Raw genomic sequence first — 23,834 nt, 5'->3', positions numbered from 1 at the left:
AATAGCCTGGATTTATTCCAGTTCAGTTCAGTGTAGTGACATATCACACACACACACACACACACTCGCCCACATTCACACACAGATCCTCAGCAGCAGCACAGGGAAAAGCAGGATTTTACAATTATCCAAAATGCACTTAAGAAATTATAGTGACAAGTGTGGCCATCCATCCATGAACCTATCTCTCTTTTATTTTTCCATTAACCTACAGAGAGTGGAGAAAAACAAAAGATGATTCAAAAGACATAATCCAAATGTACATTTTTATGAAGAGGGGTGTGTGGTGTGTGTGTGTGTGTGTGTGTGTGTGTGTGTGTGTGTGTAGGGTGCACGCGCGCGTGCCTGTGTTTCCTCCTCCTCTAGGACCTTGGAGGTCATCAGAAGGAAAAATGGCTTCATAGACAAGGTTTCAGGGCCTACCCTAGGGGACATCTTCAAGGCCAGAGAAGAGACAAGCTCAAGAGCAACCCGCAGGGCAGCCGGTTCCCAAGGCTTCAGGCAGTATGACAGAGAGCCAAGACCACGCTGCGGGCCTTTGAGGCCCCTATGCCATGCGCACGTTCCACTTATATAAAAGGATGCTTACAGTCCAGGTGCTTCTTCTTGGGGCCCATCACCTCATGAGTGGTGGCTTTGCAGACGGCTCTCGCTACAGCAGAGCCAGTCACGCTGTACTGAGCGGCGGCGATCCGATCCGTGAGCGTCTGGCCCGACATCTTCACCGGCCGCGTCTACCGCCTCCTCTTCTGCAGGAAATTAAGAGGAGACGGTCCCGCTTTCACCCGCACCGCCTGGGCTGGAGCACCCCGGCCTTGCCTGCTCCCGCCGCACGGCGGCTCTCTCCTCCGCCGACCCCGCCCTGGCACCGCCTCTTGGGACCAGCTACGCGCCAAGCCCTGCTGCTGGTCCATCGTGGTCCAGCGCTGTCAAGCACCCGCAAGGTAGTCCTAGCATCGCTCCACTGTCCCGCTTCCCCACACCCTGAAGCGGCCGCCACATCCCGGCCTCGCTCTGTCAATCCACGCTGCCCGCGCAACCCTACCCCGTGGTGCGGGACCCGGTGCGTTTCGGGGTTACTCCGGACGCCGCGCCCAGGAGCGCGCACCTCTCGCTGCCGGGGGGCCGCAGCGTGTCCCCCTCCCCCCTTCCCACGGTAGCCCGCAGGGCCGCGGCCACCTCCCTTCTGTCCAGGGGCTGAGGCGGCTCGTCCTCCCTCTCTCCCCATCCCCGTAGCAGAGCCGCCCAGAGCCGAGACGCGCCTCACCCTTCTCCGCTGGGAGCTCAGAGAGCCAACAGCCGAGGCCCCGCCCGGTCGCTAGCGCGCCACCGAGCTGTCACCCGGCTGCCTCTGCCCTTCTCCGCGCCCGGGGATTATCCCTCGGATCCCCCGGTCCCGGCGCAGGGGAGGGAACCTGCTTAGCCCAGCGTACTCACCCCGCCCCGAGAGCACCGCAGCCCGGACGCCGCGCGGGGTGGCTGGTTGCAGCCGCGCGCCGCCCCAGAGTCCCCGGGCCGCGATGCTCGCAGCCCCGGCCGGGTCCCTGGCTCAGCTCCGCGGTCCCCGCGCCCGTACCCTCCCGCTGCCGCTGCCGCCTCCGCCAGCGCCGCCGCGTCTCTCTAGCGCTCGGCGCTGCGTCCCCATCCCCGCCCCCACCTCAGCTGGAGCGCCTGCGACGAGTCAGGTGACGGCGGCCGACGAACCCGGGCCAGCTCTCTGCAGAGCGCCGGCGGCCCCCTCCCCGCCGCTCCCGCTCGCCGCCCCCTCGGAGCCGCGGCTTTAAACGCGAGTGGGGAGTGGAGAGACGCACGCGAGCGTCCCCGGCCCGCGACTGCGGAGGGGAGGGTGGGACGGCAGGGGCGCCACCGCTCCGCAGCTCGCCTCCTCGTGTGCGCCCCACACCCCCCGCGCGTCCCCGTGCGGACCCGGTGCACGCGCGCCGGGCACACCTGCGGGACAGCTGCGAGACGCGCCCGGATCGCCACGGGCGTGGGCCTGGGGTGAGAGGGCTGTGAAGGCCGAAACAAGGGCGGCCGCAGCGTGTGCTGCCCACAGAGCCCAGCCCCTTCTCCCTACAAGCGCGTCTGTGACCAGCTGGCCTGTCAATGGCAGCCCAGGCCCAGATGGGCAGGGCGATTTGAAATGTCAGATTCTGTGGCCGGGCTACCGTTACCTGTGCGCCCTCAGCTCCTTGCGCCTGCTCAACTTGTCTCAGTTCCAGCAGGGAGCGGAGTGGGCAGGTAATTCTAGCAGCTTTAGTCTTAAAGCAATACTGTGGTATGCGGGAGTGGCAAGTAAGTAGCAAAGGCATTAGCAGAATCCCAGATTACGCTCTACTGGAATCATTTGCACTCTTAAAAGGTAGTTTCTGCCCTTTAAAATGGAGCATCTTATGTCATTTGAATGTCGAGTGTTGTTTGCATGGGATTGGACTCGTTTAATAATTTCATGGGTTGACATTTGCAGAGGTCATTATCTTAACCTATTCTTTTAAATTCCCAAAGTGAAGGTCAGAATTTCCCTTAAGAATTCTCCAGCCATGTTTCTGGCTTTATGCAGGTGACCTCTGTTCAGCCCCCAAGGCCATATATGCCCACTTATACACATCAGAGTTCAGCCCTGTAGTGTTTTTTCCCTTAGTCCGGGTTCAATACGCAGCTGCGAAGTCCTTCTGGGACTGATTCCAGCAGCTCCTTGTGACTAAAGAAAGCCCAAGATCACTGCTGTGAAGTTACCTATACTAATACCATATGACCCCACAATCTTGAACTAGATATTTACCCCAAAGAAATAAAAACACAGCTTTATCTGTAAATCTTTACTTGAAATTTGTAGTAGCTTTATACAATGGCCTCAAACTGGAAGAAACCAGTCTATTGGTAAATAGCTAGAGAAAATACAGCATGTCCATACAACAGAATACTAAGCAATAACAAGACAGGAATGAACAGTGTGGACGAATCTCAAATATACTATGCTTCATGAAAGTGTCTCAATCATCGGAAATATTATTTACTGTTTTGATCCAATTAAGTAAAGACTAAGAAAGGTGTAATTGCAAGCCGGAAAATATATCAGGGGCCAAGGGTCAGGAAAGGGGACTGACTCCAAAGGGCCAGAAAGAAACTCTTAGAGTAGTGGAGAAGTTTTGTATCATGACTAAGGTAGTTATTACCCAATTGTATGATCCTGAAAACTTTACTTGGTGAATTTTGTCGCATATAAATGAGAGCCTAGTAGATCTGATAAAAAGCTGGAGCAACCATATGGATATTGCCTAAAGTAGCCTTTATAGTAGGGATGTTAAGGGGAAGACAGAAGCACATTGCGTAATGTTAAACTCATCAACAGTCAATTCCGCATCCAGACATCTAGGAACAGAGCTTCAAACAGGATGTTACAAAGAGGGAACTGATAAAAGGAGCAACGGTAAATCCACAATTACAGCTGACATCAGCATGTTCTTGTATATTTACAATTGCTAGGGTCAGTATACAGCAAACGATTGAGGGTATGCACAATTCAAAATAACCCCAACTTACTTCAACTGTCATATAATATAAAACATTTTATCTAGCAACAGTGGGACATATTCTTTTAAATGCATGTAGAATACCCTCTAGAATAGATAATATTGTATACTATAAAGTTAGGTTCAATATATTCCGTTGATTTATAGTCAAACAAATTGTGAATTTTTTTTAACCACAATGGATTCAAAGTCATTAAAAAGGTAGAAATCTGAAAAATCACTAAATTAGACTCTCAACGTACCTGTAGGTCTAATTTTCTCATAAAGAAACATTTAAAATTACTTTGAATTAAATGGTAATAAAATAAATATAACATCTCAAAATGTATGGTCTGTAGAAAAAGCACTGACTACAAAAAATGTATAGTATTAAAATGCTTATATTAGGAATGAAGCTGGACATTGTGTAGATTAGACAGTCTCAGCTCACTTCCTGGTTTGAAAACCCACCCACTCACACCAATCCATGAGCTCAAAAGCTCACCAATCCCTGAGCTTGAAATTCCACCAGTTCGTGGGCTTGCTCCAACCTCAGGACTTGAAATCCCACCAATCACCACCCTGGAGTCCCCCTACCCCCAGGAAACCCTGTATGAGCCTGCCTCCTGCTCGGTTTCCTGCTGCTTCTTTCCCTAGTAGAGGCAGCCACCATCTTGTTGAGGTTTGTTGTGCAGTGTGACTTTGTGGTATCTCTTGACTCCCAACTACCAGGATACCTTTTCCTCAGAGCTGCAACACTTCCACTGGGGAAACCTTTCCCCTCAGAGCTCTAATACTTATACATGGTGGCGTATGCCTATAATCCCAGTGACTGAGGCAGGAGAAATGCAACAAATTTGAAGCCAGCCTGGGCTACATTGTAAATATCAAGCTAGTCTTACTTATGTAACAAGACCCTATCTAAAATAAACAAACAAAATAAGTAACAAAAAAAGAGGAAAAAGAATTAACTATTAAGCATCAATCTAAAGAAAAGGGAAAAAATAAATTCACATTGTGTGACAGCACTTTTCCTGGGGAGATGAAACTCACTTGTCTAATCACTTCAAATGTGAAGCCCATGACTTCCCAAAGTACAGATATCACCAAAGTCCAACTTGGTGAACCAATGAGTTTTATCGGGGTTCCTGTTGTAGTTTGAATAAAAATGGTCCCAACAGGCTCATATATTTGAATGCTTAGTTATTAGAGAGTGGCACTATTTGAAAATGAGAGGTGATGTGGCCTTGGAGGAAGTGTGTTTGTCACTGGACATGGGCTTTGAGGTTTCAAAAGCCCATGCCCAGTTCCTCTCTGTCTCTGTCTCTCTGTCTCTGTGCCTATGATCAGGTTGTAGTTCTTAGCTACTGCTCCAGATCTGAATGCATGCTGCCTTGCTCCCTGCCATGCTGACAATGTACTAAACCTCTGAAACTGTAAGCCAGTCCCCAATTAAATGCTTTCTAATAGTTGCCTTGGTCGTGGCATCTCTTCACAGAAATAGAACATTTGCTCGGCTACTTATAGGAACGTGGCTGAGGGGTTACTTACAATAGAAGAAATGACTCAAACAGAACTGCATCACGAAGGCTCACCCCAGCATGGGTGACAGTCCATAGAGCTGGGAAACCTGGAGCACACTACACAGCCTGCAGGTAGCTCAGCATGTTGGACAGCGCCCTTTCAGGTGCTTCTGTTGACCTACACCTCCTTAAGGCAGCCTGGCTGGTTTGTTTCTTCCAGGCAGTGCTTCTGGTCTCAGAGTCTTCTTCTTTGCAAGACCTTTACTTCCTCTGAAAAGAGGAACTCTAAACTTCTATTGTTTCCTCTGGCAGGGTGGAGCATAGTAAGATTGGTCAGTTTCAGGGAGTTTTTGGTGCTTTTTTCTTTTAGTTGTTTACCTCCCTGTTTAAGGAGCTTCTGGGCAGGATGGATGTCACATAACTGTTCTACATAGCAGAAAGACGCAGATAACAGTTAAAAACAAATGAACAAACAAACAAGCTGTGTCTTTGAAAAAAATTGATGAGGGAGATAAGTGTTGAGAGAAGAGAGGAAAAGGAGAGGGGAGGGGAGGAGAGGGATGGGAGCAGGGTTGCCTAGCTTCCACTGTTAGGAATTGTGGCTTTTGTCTCCAAACTGAATTGAAGCATTCCCTCCTAGAGGAAGGAGGTGGGAGGCTCTGTAAGGCTTAAGAAATAAAAGGAAGTTCTAACTTTCAAGAGGAAAGCAAATCTCACAAAGCTCAGGAAGTACCTAAAACTTACGAGATGCCCAAAGTCTGCCCCTCAAGATTATCTAAACAGTAACAATTGTTGGCAGAGCTCTGAACAAGGGGTGCAGGGCATGTTGGTGATATAGCTTCTGTGAGTGGTAGGTCATGCTTGGATGGGCTATTCAATGATGCAATGCAACCGCACCCACACTATTAAAAGTAGCTATGATCAATACTACTGTAAGTAATCTCAATGAACTCACTGGTTCAATAAGCTGAACTTCAGCAAAATAACTGTAAGATTTGGGGTGAGTGACACCTGTAGGTCCCACAGTAGATGGGGGACCTTGGAGGAAACAGAATATGCCATGCAAAGAGAGCTTGGGGAGTATGGAGCTTTATTTAGGAAGAGGGTATTGGGAGAGTAGGGGGGAGGAAGGGAAAGAGACAGAGAGAGAGAAAGAGGGAGGGAGGGAGGGAGGGAGAAAGAGAGAGAGAGAGAGAGAGAGAGAGAGAGGGAGGAGGAGGAGGAGGAGGAGGAGGAGGAGGAGGAGGAGGAGAGAGGAGAGAAAAGAGAAGGGAGAGACAGAATGCTGACTCCTCAAAAGAATGCTGGTGGTGGAAAGAGTTAGAAGAGAGGGGGCCTACATGAGAGAGATTGGGAGTGGACGGAGCTTGTCTCCTAAAGGGACAGGCTATTGTCTGGGTTCATCTTGCCAGGTGACAGGGATGGCCAGCATAATCATAACTATAACTTCTTTGGTCTGTCATTAGTGCCTTATCTTGTATGAATACACATTTGTTCAAGTCCCCTTTGGAAATGCCACACAATAGGAAGGAAATGGGTATAGCTGCTATGAACATTATAAGGACAATAGAATGCTACAAGTAGTGTGCTCAATAGTTAGGGCACTAATTAAAAATGATGTTTCTCAAACCTTATACAAGTGTAAAGTTATATACAGTGCATAAGGAAGAATGTGTAGCCATAGGCTGTCTTCAGGTGCAAAGCAGGGTCTGGCAGATCCCAAATCAGCATCATGCTATAGGTGTCAACAGAAAATTTCTGAAAAATCCATCAACTATAGAAGTATCATACATATTAATAAATTGTGTACAAAGTAGGATCAGTATTTGAAATACAGGTTTTGTGGGGATAGTCTCACAGAACTTTGAAAACAGTATTATGTTTGAAGGGACCAGTATTCAGCACATAACACTCCAAGACAAAGTTCTAAGCACAAAGGAGATTTATTTACTCCTGAGAGACGAAGACAGAAATAGAGGATCGTGGAGAAGAGGAAGGGGACAGAGAGAGGGTGAAGGGGTGTTGGGGACTGCAGACCTTCAGACCCTGAATTTTCTGTGATCCGTTGCCTGCTGAAGTAAACAACTTGTTTTCCTATGCTTTCATCTGCTCTGAGCATGAGACCCTCATGAGTTCCTGATGGTAGGGGAGTGGTTTCTGGTGGACTTGCAGCTGAAAAGTCCAGAGAGCTAGGGCATGGCCATTAGCCAAGGAGAGCCCTATATAAGCTACCCTGGAACACAATAAAAGGGGCATTCTTGTTTCAAGGGGAAATTCTTGTTTCAAGAATGACCCCCTGTGTGTGTGTGTGTGTGTGTGTGTGTGTGTGTGTGTGTTTCAATCTCCAGCCCCTTGCTCTACTCACAAACCGTCCCATGGTAGATAGGAGGTATGCTACAGGTGGACTGTACAGGTGGAGGCCCCAGCGAGATTGGGAACTAGGGATCCCTGAGAAATTGCCCTTGGGAATGGTGAGGGTGAATTGAAGATGGGTATTGTCTATGTGTTTTTTGCTCCCCATGCACTTGCCTGATAGCCATTGTAAGTGGTGCCAGGAGGCACCACTGAGATGGGGAACTAGGAATGTGATGTGGGGGTGATTTCTTATTAATAAAGAAACTGCCTAGACCCATTTGATAGGCCAACCCTTAGGTAGGCGGAGTAAACAGAACGGAATGCTGGGAGAAAGAAGCTGAGTCAGGGAGTCGCCATGATTCTCCCACTCCAGACAGAAGCAGGTTAAGATCATTCCTGGTAAGCCAGCTCATGGGCTACACAGATTAATAGAAATGGGTTAGATCAATATGTAAAAGCTAGCCAATAAGAAACTAAAACTAATGGGTCAGGCAGTGTTTAAAAGAATACAGTTTCCGTGTAATTATTTCGGGTAAAGCTAGCCGGGTGCCGGGACGCAGCCCGCCGCTCCGTACTACAACAGGAATGCTGTGAGGGATGCCCTCTAGAAGACTGGCCAGCAAGGAAGTAATAAAGAAAAGGTGAGAGGGTGAATTGAAGGATGAGAGTGGATTTTTTTTCAAGTCTGCTCTGATAATAAAGAAAAATAAACCATGTAAAGATGGGATGAACAGAGATAATCTGGGTTATGAATATTGTTGTGCTTTCTTTTTTGACTGGAGAAAGACATTTGATTCTGGGGACTGCTAAGAAAGGTTGATTTCAAAACATGGGTCTAAGGATTTGTTCCTTTCGAAAAGAGGTTCTGCTTTTGCTTCCACAGAAGATGAGAACCTGTGGAATCATTCCAGATTAATATGGTTTGATGGACCAAGATCCCCTCCCTGAAAGGTTGCTGTGGACACCCCAAAAATACTTTGCCCAATAAAAAGCAGGTAGCAGTTTGGAGAGAAGTATGCCCAAATTCCCTAAATAATTGTTTACTGAAGGTTGTGTGGTCAGGGAGCAGCTTGGGGAGGTTGTTGGGCTTGTACCATCAGCCATGACCAACAGGTACAATGGGCCTCAGTCAGGAATCCACTGATGCTGATGCCAGTGGGCCTGGATAGTCCCATATAGCCATACTTCCTTTCCATTGATTGGGCTATGGGACAGTCAGCCATTCCCATTAATTGGGGACACAATAATGTTACTGGTATGTGGAACTTCTCTGGCAGTTTGTATTTTCAGACCGTTGGCTGTGCAGGATTCTTCCTTGTTTAATGGCCCAGCAAAATGGAGTGAATACCTTGTAGTTAAACCTGAGTCAAAATAAGACTTCTCACGCAGCTGTCTGTAACTAATCATACCTTGAATGCTCAAGTTAAGCAGCTGTTGAGTGAATGAGATTTCTGCCGCTGTGGCCCAGGTTCTGGGCTTGGTGCCTGTCCCAGTGAGTCAGTTGGTGTGGGGACGTTCCCGCTGAGACTTTGGGATCACCACTGTGACCACTATTGTCACTGCTGCAGCCTCCGAGACAGCTGGAATTGCCACCAGTCAGATGACTGCTGTGGCTAGCACTGTTGATCCCCCTAGCCAGACAGGTTGCCACTGCCTTAGAGATCTAAAATTCCCAAAATGAGCATGTTCACTAGGGCATCTTCAAACATATTCCTATCATATTTGTGCTATGCCCATACCAGTCCAGAACCTTGGTCTAATTATATGAAAATGATGGGCTGTTGGGTACTGCAGACCCTCAGACCCTGAATTTTCTATGAACCCTTGCCTGCCAGAGTAAAAAAACTTGTTTTCCTATGCTTGCAGCTGCTCTGAGCACAAGACCATGATGAGTTCCTGATGGCAGGGGGAGTGGTTTCTGGTGGGCTTGTAGCTGAAAAGTCCCAAGAGCTAGGGAATGGCCATTAGTCAAGGAGAGCCCTATATAAGCTGCCCACAATAAAAGGGGCATTCTTGTTTCAAGGATGATCCATGTCTCTGTCTGTCTGTGTGTGTGTTTCAATCCCTAGCCCCTTGCCTGACTCGCAAACCATCCCGTGGTAGACAGGCGGTACAGTACAGGTGAACTGTACAAAGGAAGAAGGGATATTTGTCCCAGGGGGACAAAAGATTGCCTCTGGATAGAGAGGAGACAGACTGTAGCACGATTAATAAAAATCCAGAGACAGAAACTGGGGTTCAGCATGAAGGTCAGAAAAGCAATATAGTCAGCCACTGGCTCTTACCTCGACCTCAGTCCGAAATGGTGATCCCGCCTCCAGGAAGCTGAGGATGAGACTGTGTGAGAGCTGTCTCCTCCTGTCTTATATTTCTCTCTAGTGCTGAGAGGAAACCACTACCACCTGGTTTCTATGGCAAACTAGTGTGGTTCCTGGGATTACAGGTGTGTGTCACCATGGCCTGGTCTATAAGGCTGACAGTGTGTCTGTTTTACTCTCTGATCTTCAGAGCTTTATTTATTAAAACACAATGAAATATCACCACAACAGACATGGCCCATAGGCAAACTGCAGTTTATAAAGGGAAAAGGGGAAGCCCCATGTTAGGATGAGGTGCTTAATTCTGTTTGGGCATATTTATTAGAGAAACCAAAGGAGGCTTTTGATTGGACCTTGGTGGGCAGCCTCAGAAGGAGGAAGTGGCCAAATAAGAGAATAGGCCTTGGTGGCTAGGTTTAGGAATGTAATCTAATGGTTTTTTAGCAAGGGAGACAAAATCGGGGAGAAGGGCCTGCCAGAGCCATGTTTGCCATACTTGGGCTGACATTATTTCTAGTAACAAATATTAATAAATATCAGAATCTTAAATTGAGAAGTCCACCCATGAATATGTTCTGTATTAAAGAATAAAGAATATTAACTAAAACAAAGAAATGAATTGAGTAAAAAATAATTCGTTGTCAACATGTTTTCTCTGAAGATAATAAAAATATTCAATAAATCTTAAGCAAGAATGAGAATATATTTGATGTTTTTACAAGTTAAAAATCCTTGGGTCTTTCTTGGTAGTTATAAACGAGGGTAAGCACAATAGATACCACTAATTTTAATGTGTATATATACATTTTTATTGAGAAAATATATTAATAGATATATGCTACTATACAGAGTTTGTTTCTGTCTCTGATTTAATACAACTTCTCTTTTGAGTAGCAGATTAAATATAGGAAACCTAAAGTATTAATAATCATGAGTGAAGGATGGGCATGTCACTCCATTGGCAGAGTGCTTGCCTAGTATGGCACTAGACCTGAGTTCAGTTCACAGTATTGCATAGACCAGGGCAGGTTGCTGCAACCCTGCACTTGAGATTACAGTCTCTGTTGACACAGATGGGAACATCATTAAGATCATTGTCTATTTATATGATACGACAAGTATGCAGGAAATAAAAGAGCAGTAAAGTTGTAGGCAATCTGGTTTGCTCAGGCACAACCTGAGCTGAAGCTGGGACATTGGTATCTTTCCACCAGAAGTGTATCATTCTTAAATAACACTGTAGGGTGATTTCATGCCAGAGATGCTTTTCTGTTACAGTAGAATAAAGCATGGGATGAAAAATAATGGCCGTGTATCCACTCCCACACACAAACAAGACATCTCACCTTAAACACAGAAGAAATCAAAAACAAAACACACATTTCTGTCATGCACAGAGGAAACTACTGTTTCTCTTTTATAAGATGATGAATGAAAGAGACCATAAAAAACGAGCATACAAAAGGAAAATCGTGTGTTCCGCAGACTAGCAGTAAGGTTGGAGGTTCACACGACTAAATTGCCCTATGGAAGTGTAACCCTTCATCCATAGAACCATTCAAGTTAGTTAAGAAGAAAGGTAATAAAACGCTGTGCTCCAAGCCAAGACAAACATGTTTAGTGTTCAATAAATTCATTGCTCATTCAAATTCAAGTTCATTGCTCAAAATTCAGGTGAGATATTCAAAGTACTGTGTAAATTTTATGGGCACATAGCATGAAACAAATAAATAGAATATTTTCATTTTGCTCCCCCATTTTAAATCTAGTGTGAGTGTCTTGTATGTGTTGTAACAAGCTTTGAGGGTTAAAACAGCATTTTAATTCTGTCTCACAGTTCTGAAGGCTAACAAGATTTTGTCGATTCTCTTTTGAACTCTTTCATGTTATTGCTATCAAGTGGCAGTTGGAGCTGCTGCATTCCTCAGAATTCTCTGTTGAACTGTCCTTAATGGATCACTTATCCCCATGTCTGACAGCTGGAAGGCTGATGGGTGAGAGCCCAGCTGGAGACACTGACATGTCAATGAGATTGGCTAGTCATAGAGGAGTAGTCTAGCGTGGTGTTACACATCCCCAGGTTAAAGGTCTCAAAAAGCATAGGTGGAAACTGGAGAGTATCTTGTGGACTGACCAACTAGCATTAGTATGATGTATTGATCAAAAGCGAGGTAGAATGACTGGGGAGATGTTATCGCCATTCATGCATAAAGCTCTATGTTTGAATCCCTAGTACTCAAGTAAAGACCCAGGTCTGACTGTGTCTGTAACCCCAGCACTGGTGGGGACAGGGCGGAGTGAGAACATGGAAGGGATTTCAAGGGACATATGAATGCCTCCAGTTGGCCATCCTGTATATCTAGGTTTAGTGAGCTGTCTTGTCTCAAAAACTAAGGTGGAGAATGACTGAGGAAGGTACCTGATGTCTATCTCTGGTCTCCACCTGCTTCATACACACATGTATATGCAACACATGCACACGTGTGTGCAAACACACGGGGGAAGAGACAGAGACAGAGGAGAGAAGGAGAGAAGAGAGATGGAGAGGCAGATCGACAGAGAGAGAGAGAGAGAGAGAGAGAGAGAGAGAGAAGAGAGAGAAGAGAAGAGAAGAGAAGAGAAGAGAAGAGAAGAGAAGAGAAGAGAAGAGAGGGAGAACAAGGTAGAGACAGCCTAGATTCAAGGAAGAGTTGAGAAGGGATTTTACTATTACTGGGTGACCAAGTACTATGGTGACATAAAATATTGACCTTTGTAAGCTGTAGAATGATACCAGTACCATAAGAGACATGAGTTAGGGAGTCACATAAGATTCATTGAGAACCATCCCAAAATTATCATCCTCTGCAAAAGTATTTGGACTGAGATAACACATTGGATTGTGCCCGTCAGTTATAATATTGTCTTTCACACAGCCAGGTAAACTCCTATAATATTTTACATCTAGCTGTCCACAATCCTCCAATCTTTCTTAAATCTTCTCTATTAGTCCCGTCTTTTTGAAGTAATAAGGGCGCGGCGGGGCTGCGTCCCCAGCACCCTGGCTGCCTGCTAGGCTAGCTTATGCCCCAAAATAATTACACAGAAACTGTATTCTTTTAAACACTGCTTGACCCATTCTCTTCTAGGCTAATTCTCACATATTAATTTAGCCCATTTCTAATCATCTGTGTGTAGCACCCCAAGGTGCGCTTACCGGGAAGATTCTAGCCTATGTCCATCCTGGGTCGGAGCTTCATCCCGGGAGCAGGGCATGGCATCTCTCTCAGGCGTCTGCTCCCGAGAGCAGAGCTGTTGAATCTCTGAGCTCACTTCCTCGTCCTCCCAGTATCCTGTTCTGTTTTCTCCTCCCACCTATCTTCTAACCAATAAAATGGGCCAAGGCAGTTCCTTTATTAGCTAATGACCAATGACCTTCCTCCATCATTTCCCCTTTTTCGGTTTAAACAAAAAAAAAAGGCTTTAATTTTAACATAGCAAAATTACATATAACAAAACAGTTATCAAGTAAAAGTCACAATAATCTTTATCATAACTAAGGAAAACTATAACTAACTATTCTTAACTCCATCAAAGACTCCAGAAAGATACAATACTATATAAGCAAACAAGAAAAAAGCAACTTTTAAAACTCTAGAAATGACAGAGGCATCTCGCTGCCTGGACAGTCACCCAAAGTTCCTCTGTACCGTTGGGGCATCCATCTTCAGCCTTCAGGCCCATGGTATCCAGCAGGAGAAAATTTAAGGCTGAGTTGAAGTGATTCCCCATCTTGCGTAGTGAGATCGCAGAGCCATCCCCAAATCCAGCTGTCCAGCTGGATCTCCTGTCCATTACACAGCATCCCTACAGTTAAAAAAGGAATCACAGTAGCAATACAGCTCCCATATCCTCATAAAACTAATTATTCAGTAAGAAAAATCCATTTTTAAAGTTATGAGTGAATGTAGCTGATCTCTTAGGCTATGTGATCATCAATCTGCACCCCGACATTGGTCCTTAGGTGCTGTGCAGCTTCAGGCGAGTTCTGCAGCCTTTTCTGTGGAATGGGTATGGTAATAACATTTGTCTCAAAGGACCATAGTTAGTGTCAAATTATAATGTGCCTACAGGGGCTAAAGATGACTCAGTGGTTAAGAGTACTGGCTGTTCTTCCATAGTACCAAGGGCTCATCCACGTGACATCATACGATGGTCTATAATTCTAGACCCAGGGGACCTGACACTCTCCGCTGGCAACTGTGGGTACCAGGCACACACATGGTGCACAGATACATGCAGGTAAATACGTACATACATAAGATAAGTAAAATATTTTCAAGAGAAAATGCCTACAGAGCCTGTGTGATTAGTAGTACACTCTCAGTAATTGTTGATGAGTTAGTTTGCTTTATTGTCTTGGTACATGGTTTTATTGCATTCTAAGCTCTGAGTTTATACAGTTCTCTGGTCTATATAATGTTCTGCTAGGATTATTTCTAAGGTGAAATACAAACTAGGAATTTTCATTGTACTTGAGCTGTGAGCTGAGGTTTTATTTCAGTGTTATTGTGAAGAGGACTGAGTTCCCAATATTCTCAGGAACCTAGAAGAAAACACATAGTTTATGAAAGTCCCTGTGCACAGCAATGGAAGTCGCTGTGCACAGCAATGGAAGTCCCCTGCACAGCAATGGAAGTCCCCGTGCACAGCAATGGAAGTCCCCGTGCACAGCAATGGCAGTCCATGTGCACAGCAATGCTACTGTAAGTAAACAGGGAGCTTACTTTCCTTTTCAAATTTGAAGAGATATTGGGAAGGACATGTGTTGCAAGGAGGCTGCTCTTTTGTTTCCCGGCCACCCGGCGCTCAGAACCAAAATTATCACACAGAAACTATATCATTTAAAACACTGCTTGGCCCGTTAGCTCTAGCTTGTTATTGGCTAACTCTTGCATATTGAACTAACCCATCTCTATTAATCTGTGTATTGCCATGTGCCTGTGGCTTACTGGGTAAAGTTCCATCTGGCGTCTGTTTCCGGCAGGTGTTCCATGGCTTCTCTCTCACTCCTCCTTCTTTCTCCCAGCATTCAGTTAAGTTTTCCCCACCTACCTCTATTCCCTGCTCAGGCCCAAGACAGTTTCTTTATTAACCCATAGTATTCACAGCATACAGAGGGGAATCCCACATCAGACATTTTCAAAGAAGATGCTTTTCTGACTCAAGACAATATGATCCTGCCAGTAGAAGAACTTCAGGCAACAGCAGGTGAGAGCTCAAGCAGGTGCCTCATATTCCACTGGGTGTCTCATGAGGAGTTCCTCTTGTTTGCTCATTTCCTTTGTTTTCTGCTATTTATATGGCTGCAGTGTAATTGACAGTCTGCGGTGCTTCAGAGGAATGATCTTGACCTCTCTGAATAGCTATAGAGAAGGTGTGTGCATTTATCATTGCACATCATTAGAACACCACAGAGGAGTGTGAGAAGAGCTCACCTCCTCAATTTGTATCACTAGAACACACGTTACTGGTCAGCTTAAGAAGTTCTCATGCAAGGAAAAAGAACCTTCTCTCTCTCTCCCCCTGTATGTATGCATGTATTTATGTATGTATGTGTGTGTATGTATGTATATTTGTATGTATGAATTCACTCCTGTATTTCTTGTCACATACACTGTTGCTAAAATCCCTCCCTGGGAAAGATATAAATAGTGTCTACCCCTTCTCCTAAGGTCCCTAAGACCAAGGTACAAGTCCACCAAAGTTCTCGCTAGGGAAACAATGAGTTTATTAGGTTTACTTACAGAGCAGCGCATGTGAGGGATTCTGACCGGGAGCATGGATGACCTTACAGCAACTGTACTGGAAGATCTCCACCCACCATAGATGATGACTCTACCACAGCTCCATAGATAGAGCCCCCTCTAGTCCTTTCCCACCCGTGTGCTCTAGCTCCCCCCTGAAGCCACATGAAATCAGGCAGAAAACATACAACTGGTTCAGAAGAATGTCTAGATACTCAAGTGAGGGTCCTTTCTCCTCCTGAGTTGTATTCAAAAGTCCACAAGTCCAGCTATGATGATAGGTTGCAAGAGGACACAGCTGACATGACAAAGATGGCATCAGTTTTGTTGGGAGAATAGTCCGATTCTGTCTGTCTGTCTGTCTGTCTCTGTACTGTATCTGTTTCTTTCTTATGTTTTTACAACAAACTGTTTCCTTTTGTCTAGTGAAAAGAAAATTGAGGAGAAATGGAAAGTTTAAGTTGTTTGATGTTCTATACAACAAAATGAGCGTGGAATACAATGTTGCTGCTTAAACTAATTTTGGCTGGAACAAGGGCGGCCCTAACTCTTTCCAAAGTATAATGCACTTAACAATATTGAATTTCTCTTTTATTTGCCTTGAGTATTTTCTTTTGTCCAAAAACTTAAGCTTCAGACATTCAGGAGTCGTGTTAAGGACAGTGCATTGTTGTGCGAGCTTCAAAAAATTAGCAGACTCTGTGTGTATGACTTACTCAAATGCTTCTTCCAGCCACATATTAGAAAGTCTCCAAGTTAGCCCCTCCCAAGGCACAATGAAACAAAATATGAATTTTCTTGCTTTTAAAATGTTGGCTTGGAGAGCTACTCTCTCAGCTAAGGATCAGATTGTCATTTTAAAGTAGGAAAATAGGTTAAAATAATAGTGCCAGTGATCTCCCCAAGAGAAACGAAAAAGAGCAAGCTGCTGTTGAGCTTTTCAAAATTTAGTTGTTTGTTGACTTGATTAGTGTGAGTGTATATCTTCAGAGCCTAAAACTGCATTGATTCTATATTCATGGTGAATGACTCAAAGTGAATATAATGTAAGATGCTCCCTGGCATGATCTCTGGTGCCTCTGTATTAGATGCTTCCAGTTAGATTGCTCTTCATAGAGATTTGCATTCAGTGTAAGGACTCTGTGCCCTTAATGGATCATCTCTTCCATCTGGTAGATACAAAGAGACAGCCAATTTGTTTCCTTTATTACTGACTTTATCCTACAGCCCCTGTCAGGTTGTTCGCTCAGGTTCAGCTGATAAGACAGAATGAACATGACACTGCAAGAAAACCCTAGTTTCCAATCCATGGGCAAAAATAATGAAATATTGCTCGAACAAGTAAATTGATTAGTTTTTTACAAATATTTGCTTTTCATCTTGTGGGTATGTGCATGTGCACTATCTGCATGCAGTGCACACGGAGGCCAGAAGAGGGCATTGGATCTCTTGACACTGGAGTTAGAGGCATTTGTGAGCCACCATGTGGGTGCTAGGAACTGAACGCTGGTCCTCTAGCAAGATCAGTCTGTGCTAGAACCATCTTTCCAACCTTGAAATATGTAGTGTTAATGCAAGAAGTTTCCTAAAGATGTCAAAGGATCTCGTGTGACAAGTTCACCAAGTTTTGAATATATTCATGTACTGCTTCTAGAAATACTGCTGTCTGTACTTCTGACATTCTGGAGAGAGCTTCAGTCCTTAGCCAGATGGTAGCTGGTGAGAAACATTCCTTGGTAGCTGCTTGATTTATTGTTACTCTCTGTTCTTTGTCCTTGGATTTATTATTGATAGTCATCATAGCACGGTCCCTGGTAAGGAGCTATAGCCCATTCTGAACTGTGTATATAAATATTCTTTGGCTTATTTCCAACTGTAATTGGTCTATGTGGTTGATTCTGTTTGAGACCTGCTTCAGATGCGCAGGCTCTTGCCTGTAAGCTTTTAGTGATGATTACATCTGCATAAGTACACCATCTTTCAGAGGCTGTAATCTTCCCAGCGCCTTGCCACTTACTGGGTATCAGTAACTCATGACACCATTTCTTGTGTTTCTCCTTTGCTGTAGTTGTCTGAACTTCAACTGGCCACCATGGAGGTTTCCACGTGGTCACCCTCAGCTGCTGTAGCTTAGCTGCTGCATGCTGTGTTTATGGGCAATCATTTTAATGAAGAGAAATTGGCCAGTTGAGAGACTGACTCACTGCCAGAGAGTTTTCAAAGGCAGGAAGTGAGTGACACCTGTAAGCTCCGAGTGTCACCAACACCTGGAAAGTTGGGCACAGTCCTCTGGAGCACGATACCTCATCACATCCAGACTTTGCCAGTTTCCGTAAGGCCCCTTTGACACAGTAAGCCACAGTATCTATTGGCACACAGTACAGTGGCTTTAGTGTTATGAAGCGTACAAAAGTCCTGATTAGGTAGGGCTAATCAGGGTTGCCAGACAGGATTCTCTGAAGTCGGGACACTGGAGATGTGCTCCTTCCAACAGATTTCATCCTAGGTGGAATTTTTCAGAAGACAGCAATTAGCAGAATTATTTGGGAAATAAAATAATCTGAGTTTCCTTTATAATACTAAAGATCTCTTGGGCTAATGCGATTTCTTACACTTGTGGAAGTTTATTATAACACATCTGTGTTTTTATAACGAACAAGTTCAGGTGGCATAGGCTACTTTAACTGTTTCTAAAAAGCAAGTATTCTGACACTTGGGTTCATCTTCAGAAAGATAGGGAAAGAAGTTGGGGGGGGGGCACACAGACCACAGCCTACCTCTGGGTTCAAGGTACAGGCACCCGAGCCTGAACTGCACATATAAAGATAACATTCAGTGAGCCAGAAAATGCTTGGCGCTCACTGTTGTGGCAAGCAGAGATTCACACAGGCAGCAAGGGGCCGGGCAAGTCTGCTCAGGAGAAGCAGAGCCTAGTTAGCAGAGAAGGTGGGGGTTAGAATTCCAGCATTGGTAGGAGTGCTGGTAAGAGGAAATCTAGAGCCAGGATTAAAAGTCATTCTTAATTAAATATCACCCGTTTAGTACAGGCCTTGTCCTGATGTGCAGTGAAACACCATTATGCAAATGTGAATACAGTCCCATGCAGACAGAGGAAAGAAAGCGTGGTCAGAAGGAACTTGCTCCTATTTTAGTCTTGTTATCACGCTCTGTAGTTCCATGTGTTAACTGTCTTCAGGCGTTCCAGAGAGACTATTAATAGATGCAGAAGTATACTTCTCTATAGTGCTGAGCATATGATCAAAGCAGAAAGATTGTTTTGGTATTTATATTTGACATAATGTATCTATATATGTTTAATACACAGAGGGGTTACTGTCGCTGATTCTTCTTGCTTTTAACCTTATAGCAAAACCAAGTTTTAACACTGCCATCAAACTGTGTTTCTTCATATAATCATTCAAATGTCTTTCCTTAAGCCTTTTTAATAGTTTGCATATAACAAACAAATTTCTCCAATTTTGTCTGTTACTGTACTGCCTCCCTTCGGTAGATGAAAAAGTATTTGAAAAATGATCAGATAAATCAATGGACCAGTAGTGAACACATACTGAAAATATAATCAATATCTGATAAATGAATTTAATTGGGAATCATGGGTCATAATATTGGCAATGGGAATTTATTTTTCTAGAAAATTTAATTTCTGAAATAAGTCAGCAACTGTTGATTGAGGTCATAGGAACAGAGAAATAAAATGGGAAATGTCCAATACCTTTTAACCAATCATGTTGCCTTTCTCCAAGGAATTCTAGACATTGTCACAAGTTGCAACTCGCCAATTACACATTAGTTCTTAAAATACCTCCAAGGCTACAAAAATATTGTCTCAAGATATATTTGAAGGGCTAATGGCTGCTGTGTTGTGCAAACACTATAATTCTAGCACAGTAGGACGTCCTAATGGGTACCTGTAGCAATACTATTAAATAGCTATGCTGTTTTGTGACTCATGATCCTGACCAAGTTTCATAACCTTCCCTTCCCAAAGTTTGCTCAAAGTTTGATAGTTCATTGACTAAAACACTTTCTCATAAGCTTTGAATAAGCTAATGATGTGTTTCTGCCCAGGAGCAGTTTTCATGTTTGGGTATTGAAGCGTGTTGTGTGCTTCGTCTAGGGAACCACACAGTTGGGAAGCAATTATTTTGAGCTGACTATATTAAATTGCAACCACAGATTGATAAACCATCTTCCAATGCAGCTTGAGATAATGATGCGACTCTTTTATTCAACTGATAATCCATTGAACACCTATCTGTCACCAGCTTTTTAGGAAAAAGTATCCCATACTCTGTATAGTCTAGCAACAGAAGACAGACAATAAACTACTAATTACCCAAGACGTTAGAAAGGGACAAGGGCCAACTGGACACCAGGATGCAAACCTCTAAGCACACCTGTGAGCCACTGCCTAGATTAAGAGGAGACTATGAGCATGTGGGACTATCTTAGTCGTGTGAACTGAAACAGGGAGACCTAGCCCTAGGCAGGGGCTTCTGGGTTGTAGAAAAGCGGAGAGAGCAAACAGAGCGCTTGAGTGTATGCATTTGTTTCTGCCTTCTGGCTGTAGACATAATGTGAATATCTGCTTCGAATTCCCGATCCCTTTACTTTCCTGCCGTGATGGACTGTGACTTGAACTGCGAGCTCAATAAATCCTCTCTCCCTTAAAAACCCATGTGACAAAGGCCGTGACCAAAGAGGAAAGAATCTACAGGTGTGTGGGAGGCGGGTGCCGTTTCGGAGGGGCCACAGTGTGGCCTGGGAAGTCTGACAGCAGGTGAAAGACTGAGCCTCTCGTGAACAAGACATTGATGATGGTTGTTGTAGAATTCTTGTAGAACAGCGCACACATGCCTACGTGATGATATCATTGCTCTCTTTAAAATCCACTTCTGTGGCTTTAGTGGAGCCTACAAGCACCTTAATTTGTTCTGTGGTGGTGGGTGATTGCTGTGACCTCACCTTCAAGGACCAGGTCTCCAGGACCCTGTCTCTTTCTTTTGATTGTTCTACTTAGCTGTACCTGACTCAGTTCCATGAGCACTGCTAGTTTGTCTTATTGGTCTTTTGGTTATTTTTATTTTTTTTTGATTGGTGTTTTAAGAGTACTTTTCTTTGCCTTCATTCTCCAGAATGAATTTCACAGCCATTTCTCCACTAACTGATCCCTCCACCACAGGACGCTGATGGTCTCATTGTACAACTTAGCTGTCATCCACTCCTTTTTTTTCAATCATAAGTAATTAATGGTTTCCAAATGATGTATTACATTTTTCTTTTTTCCTGGCAGACTGTAAGCTCCATGACAATGGAGCTGTTGTTCAATGACAACCTTGTTTATTTCTACAAGCCTAATACTTGACACTTGCCACATTCTCAATATCTAAATGAATAAAGTCAACTGCAAATGTGGCAGGCTGCAGGGCTACAAAGAGAGAATGTTCTGATTAGGTTTGGAAAATACAAATCTAAAGTGTTCTTTCTTTATAGACTTAATATTCGATCCAGTTAAGTTACAAGGGCTTAAAGTTCTTAAATGTCAATAGAATTTTCTAGTAAATGGAGGCAGAGCAGAGTTAAGCCTCCAGAGGTGAGGATAGTAGGTTGGGCAATGCGGCTGTGAGGATTCCTCCCCACACATTCTGGTTTTCTTCTCTTCTGGACCTGTGGTGGAAATGTCCCTCTATGAAGTCGGGTGTGGTTTGGAGACTGTGATCTGTGAATGGAGACGGGGTATGCACCTTGGGGAAGACTTTAAGAACAACAGTAGACAATTAGCACCAGTATCCGCAAGTGCTTCAAGGGACAGCTGATCTGTTAATGGGTTGGGAAGTGGGGACTCGCCTGAAGCCCTAGCTTCTTGTGAATGATCCTGCCCCCAAACTGTTGTGCCCACCTGCTCCCAGATCCTGCCGCTGCACTCCTGCACCCAACCGCACCCAGATCTGGCCGCCACACTGCTGTGCCCGCCTGCACCCAGATCCTGCCCCACTCTCTGAGAGAACTCTACTCAGCCACCTGTGCAAAGCTTCAGGGACGTTCTTTAACTAAAAGATTAAATACAATTCCTCAGCAGAATGCATACCCAGTGGCATTTTAGGCCCTTAGCCCCTGCCCTCCGGCTTTTAAAAGCTTGGTGCCAGCCATTCTCCCACAGCCCCATGCGTTTACTGTAGATGGGCATCAGGAGTTTGCACAGTGTGCCACAGCAGCCCTCATCGGATCTATGGCAGCGTAACATACCAGGCCATGGTGGCAACTGCCGGATTCTAAAAGTCCTTTTCACTCACAACTGACCTAGTATGAGTCAGGAAGGACACTATAGTTGCTATGGAAACTGCTAGGTATGTGTTTCTGCTCTCAAATGCATCTTTCCTGGCTCTCCTTATCCTTAACAATATAAAATATCTGTGCGTTTTTATTTGTATTAAACACTTTTCCATCTTGAAATCATATCTGCTATGTTTAAGAACATATATGAATCACAATTCCTGTTTCTTAGAGTTTTTGACCATTATGTATTATCTTCCTTATCAGATTTGATTCTGAACAAAAGGTCAGGTTCATCTTTGAGTTCCCAGAAAATAGCCACATGTCTTTGCAGAGGCTTAAAAAGGTAATTCCACAAGGCTGCTGTATTTCCCATCAGGTCCAATCAGCGGCAAACATATATCTTGACATATTTCCTGCCCACATGGGATCAAACGCTTCTGGTACAGATGGATCAAGCAAACATAGCACACACAGGAGCCGATTATTAACTGCAAACAGAACTCTTAACCTGCAAGACACCAAGTGAGGTGCTGAGAACTAAACCTGAGTCCTCTGCAAGAGCACCAGAGTGCTCGTAACTGTCGAGCCATCGTCATTCCACCTAGACTCTTTTCCCTTTTATTTTTAGTCTTCTCTCATGCATTACATCCTGACCAAAGTTTCCCCTTCCTCCCTTCCCCCAGTATCTCCTTTCCTGCCTCCCCTTTCCCCCAGACTCACCCTGTCTTTTTCTCTCTTCAGAAAAGAGCAGGCCTTCCAGGACATCAACCAAACATGGCCTACCAAACCACAATAAGACCAGGCACATACCATCACACCAAGGCTGAACAAGGCAGCCCACTAGGAGGAAAGGGTCCCAGAATCAGGCAAAAGAGTCAGAGACAGCATCCTCCCATTGTTAAGAGTCCCACAAAAAAAAAACCAAACTACTCAGTCATAATATTTATACAGAGGACCTAAGTCAGACCCCTACAGACTCCCTGATCTCTGCGAATGCCCATGAATCCTGTGAGCCATGTTCTTGCAGTGTCCCTGGCCCCTCTGGTTCCTTTGATCCTTCCTCCCACTCCTCCACAGGACTCCCTGAGCTCTGTCTAATGTTTGACTGCGGTACTCTGCATCTGCTCCCATCAGTTGCTAAATGAAGTCTCTCTGGTCTCTTTGATGATGACTCTGCTAGGCTCTGATCCCAGAATGGCATTCAGGCAGGACCAACTTGAGGTCGAAGATTTTAGGGCTGGGTTGGTGTCCCAATCTACTTGAGGTCTTGTCTGGTTGCAGAGAATGGTTGGTTCAGCTCTTGTGTCTCTCATTACTAGGAGTCTTTGCTAGGATTACTCTTGTAAATTCCATGGAACTTCCATTGCATTAGGTTTCCACCTAGCCCTGGAAATGCCTCCCAATTCTAGTCGCTTCTCCCAGTGTTTTCTACACCCATCTCCATCCCTCCTGTTCCCAACCGCACCTGCTCCAGTCCACAGGTGAAATCTATCCTACTTATCCTTGGGTTCCCCTTAAGCCCTCGTTGCTTAGCCTCTCTGGGTTTTTGAACTGTAGCAATGTTATCTTTTAATTTATAGTTCATATTCACTTCTAAGTGAGTACATACCATGTTTGTCTTTCTGGGTCTGGGTTGCCTCACTTGGAATGATTTTTTTCTAGTCCCATCCATTGGCCTGCAAATTCATGGTGCATTGTTTTTAAAAGCTGAGAATACTCCATTGTGTAAATGGACCACATTTTCTTTAGCCATTCTTTGGTTGAGGGACATATTCTAGTACTTTTTTAAATAGAGAAAACCAACCACTATCAATCAATATTATCATATAAATTCTGCATGGTAATCAACTGCACCATGATTGAACGTTATGAAAGTTTTAGAAATTGAAGGCCTCAAACTGTGCTTCAGAGAGCCCCAATCTCTAAAAGTATGAGTTTTCCTGGAAGTAGATGTTGTAGTATATTATTTGAAGATGTGTTATGTTTGTGTATGCTGTGGAACATTTTTTAATGATGCAAAGATGTGCTTCTTTCTTCTTGTTA

General features: G+C 44.5%; 1 protein-coding gene across 7 annotated transcripts in view; it reads right to left on the bottom strand.

Moving 5' to 3' along the window:
• The window catches only part of Snap91 (synaptosome associated protein 91), a 112,002-nt gene extending 110,112 nt beyond the window's left edge, over nt 1–1,890 (bottom strand). For 5 of the 7 annotated variants that reach the window (XM_041679431.1, XM_041679433.1, XM_041679428.1 and 2 more), the window contains exons 1-2: nt 1,438–1,644; nt 590–749 (exon numbers count right to left, since the gene is read on the bottom strand). In XM_041679431.1, the coding sequence (XP_041535365.1) occupies nt 590–719 (130 nt within the window). In that variant the 5' untranslated portion in view covers nt 720–749; nt 1,438–1,644. The other 2 variants (XM_041679429.1, XM_041679430.1) reach the window with 2 other exon arrangements.
• Nucleotides 1,891–23,834: the final 21,944 nt, after the last annotated feature.

The sequence above is a fragment of the Microtus oregoni genome, unplaced genomic scaffold, assembly GCF_018167655.1.
Source record: "Microtus oregoni isolate MIOR12 unplaced genomic scaffold, Mior012 000032F_ref0000030, whole genome shotgun sequence".
In the NCBI taxonomy this organism is placed as follows: domain Eukaryota; kingdom Metazoa; phylum Chordata; class Mammalia; order Rodentia; family Cricetidae; genus Microtus; species Microtus oregoni.
Note: the sequence above shows the minus strand (reverse complement) of the source record. Positions and strands in the feature narration are given on the sequence as shown.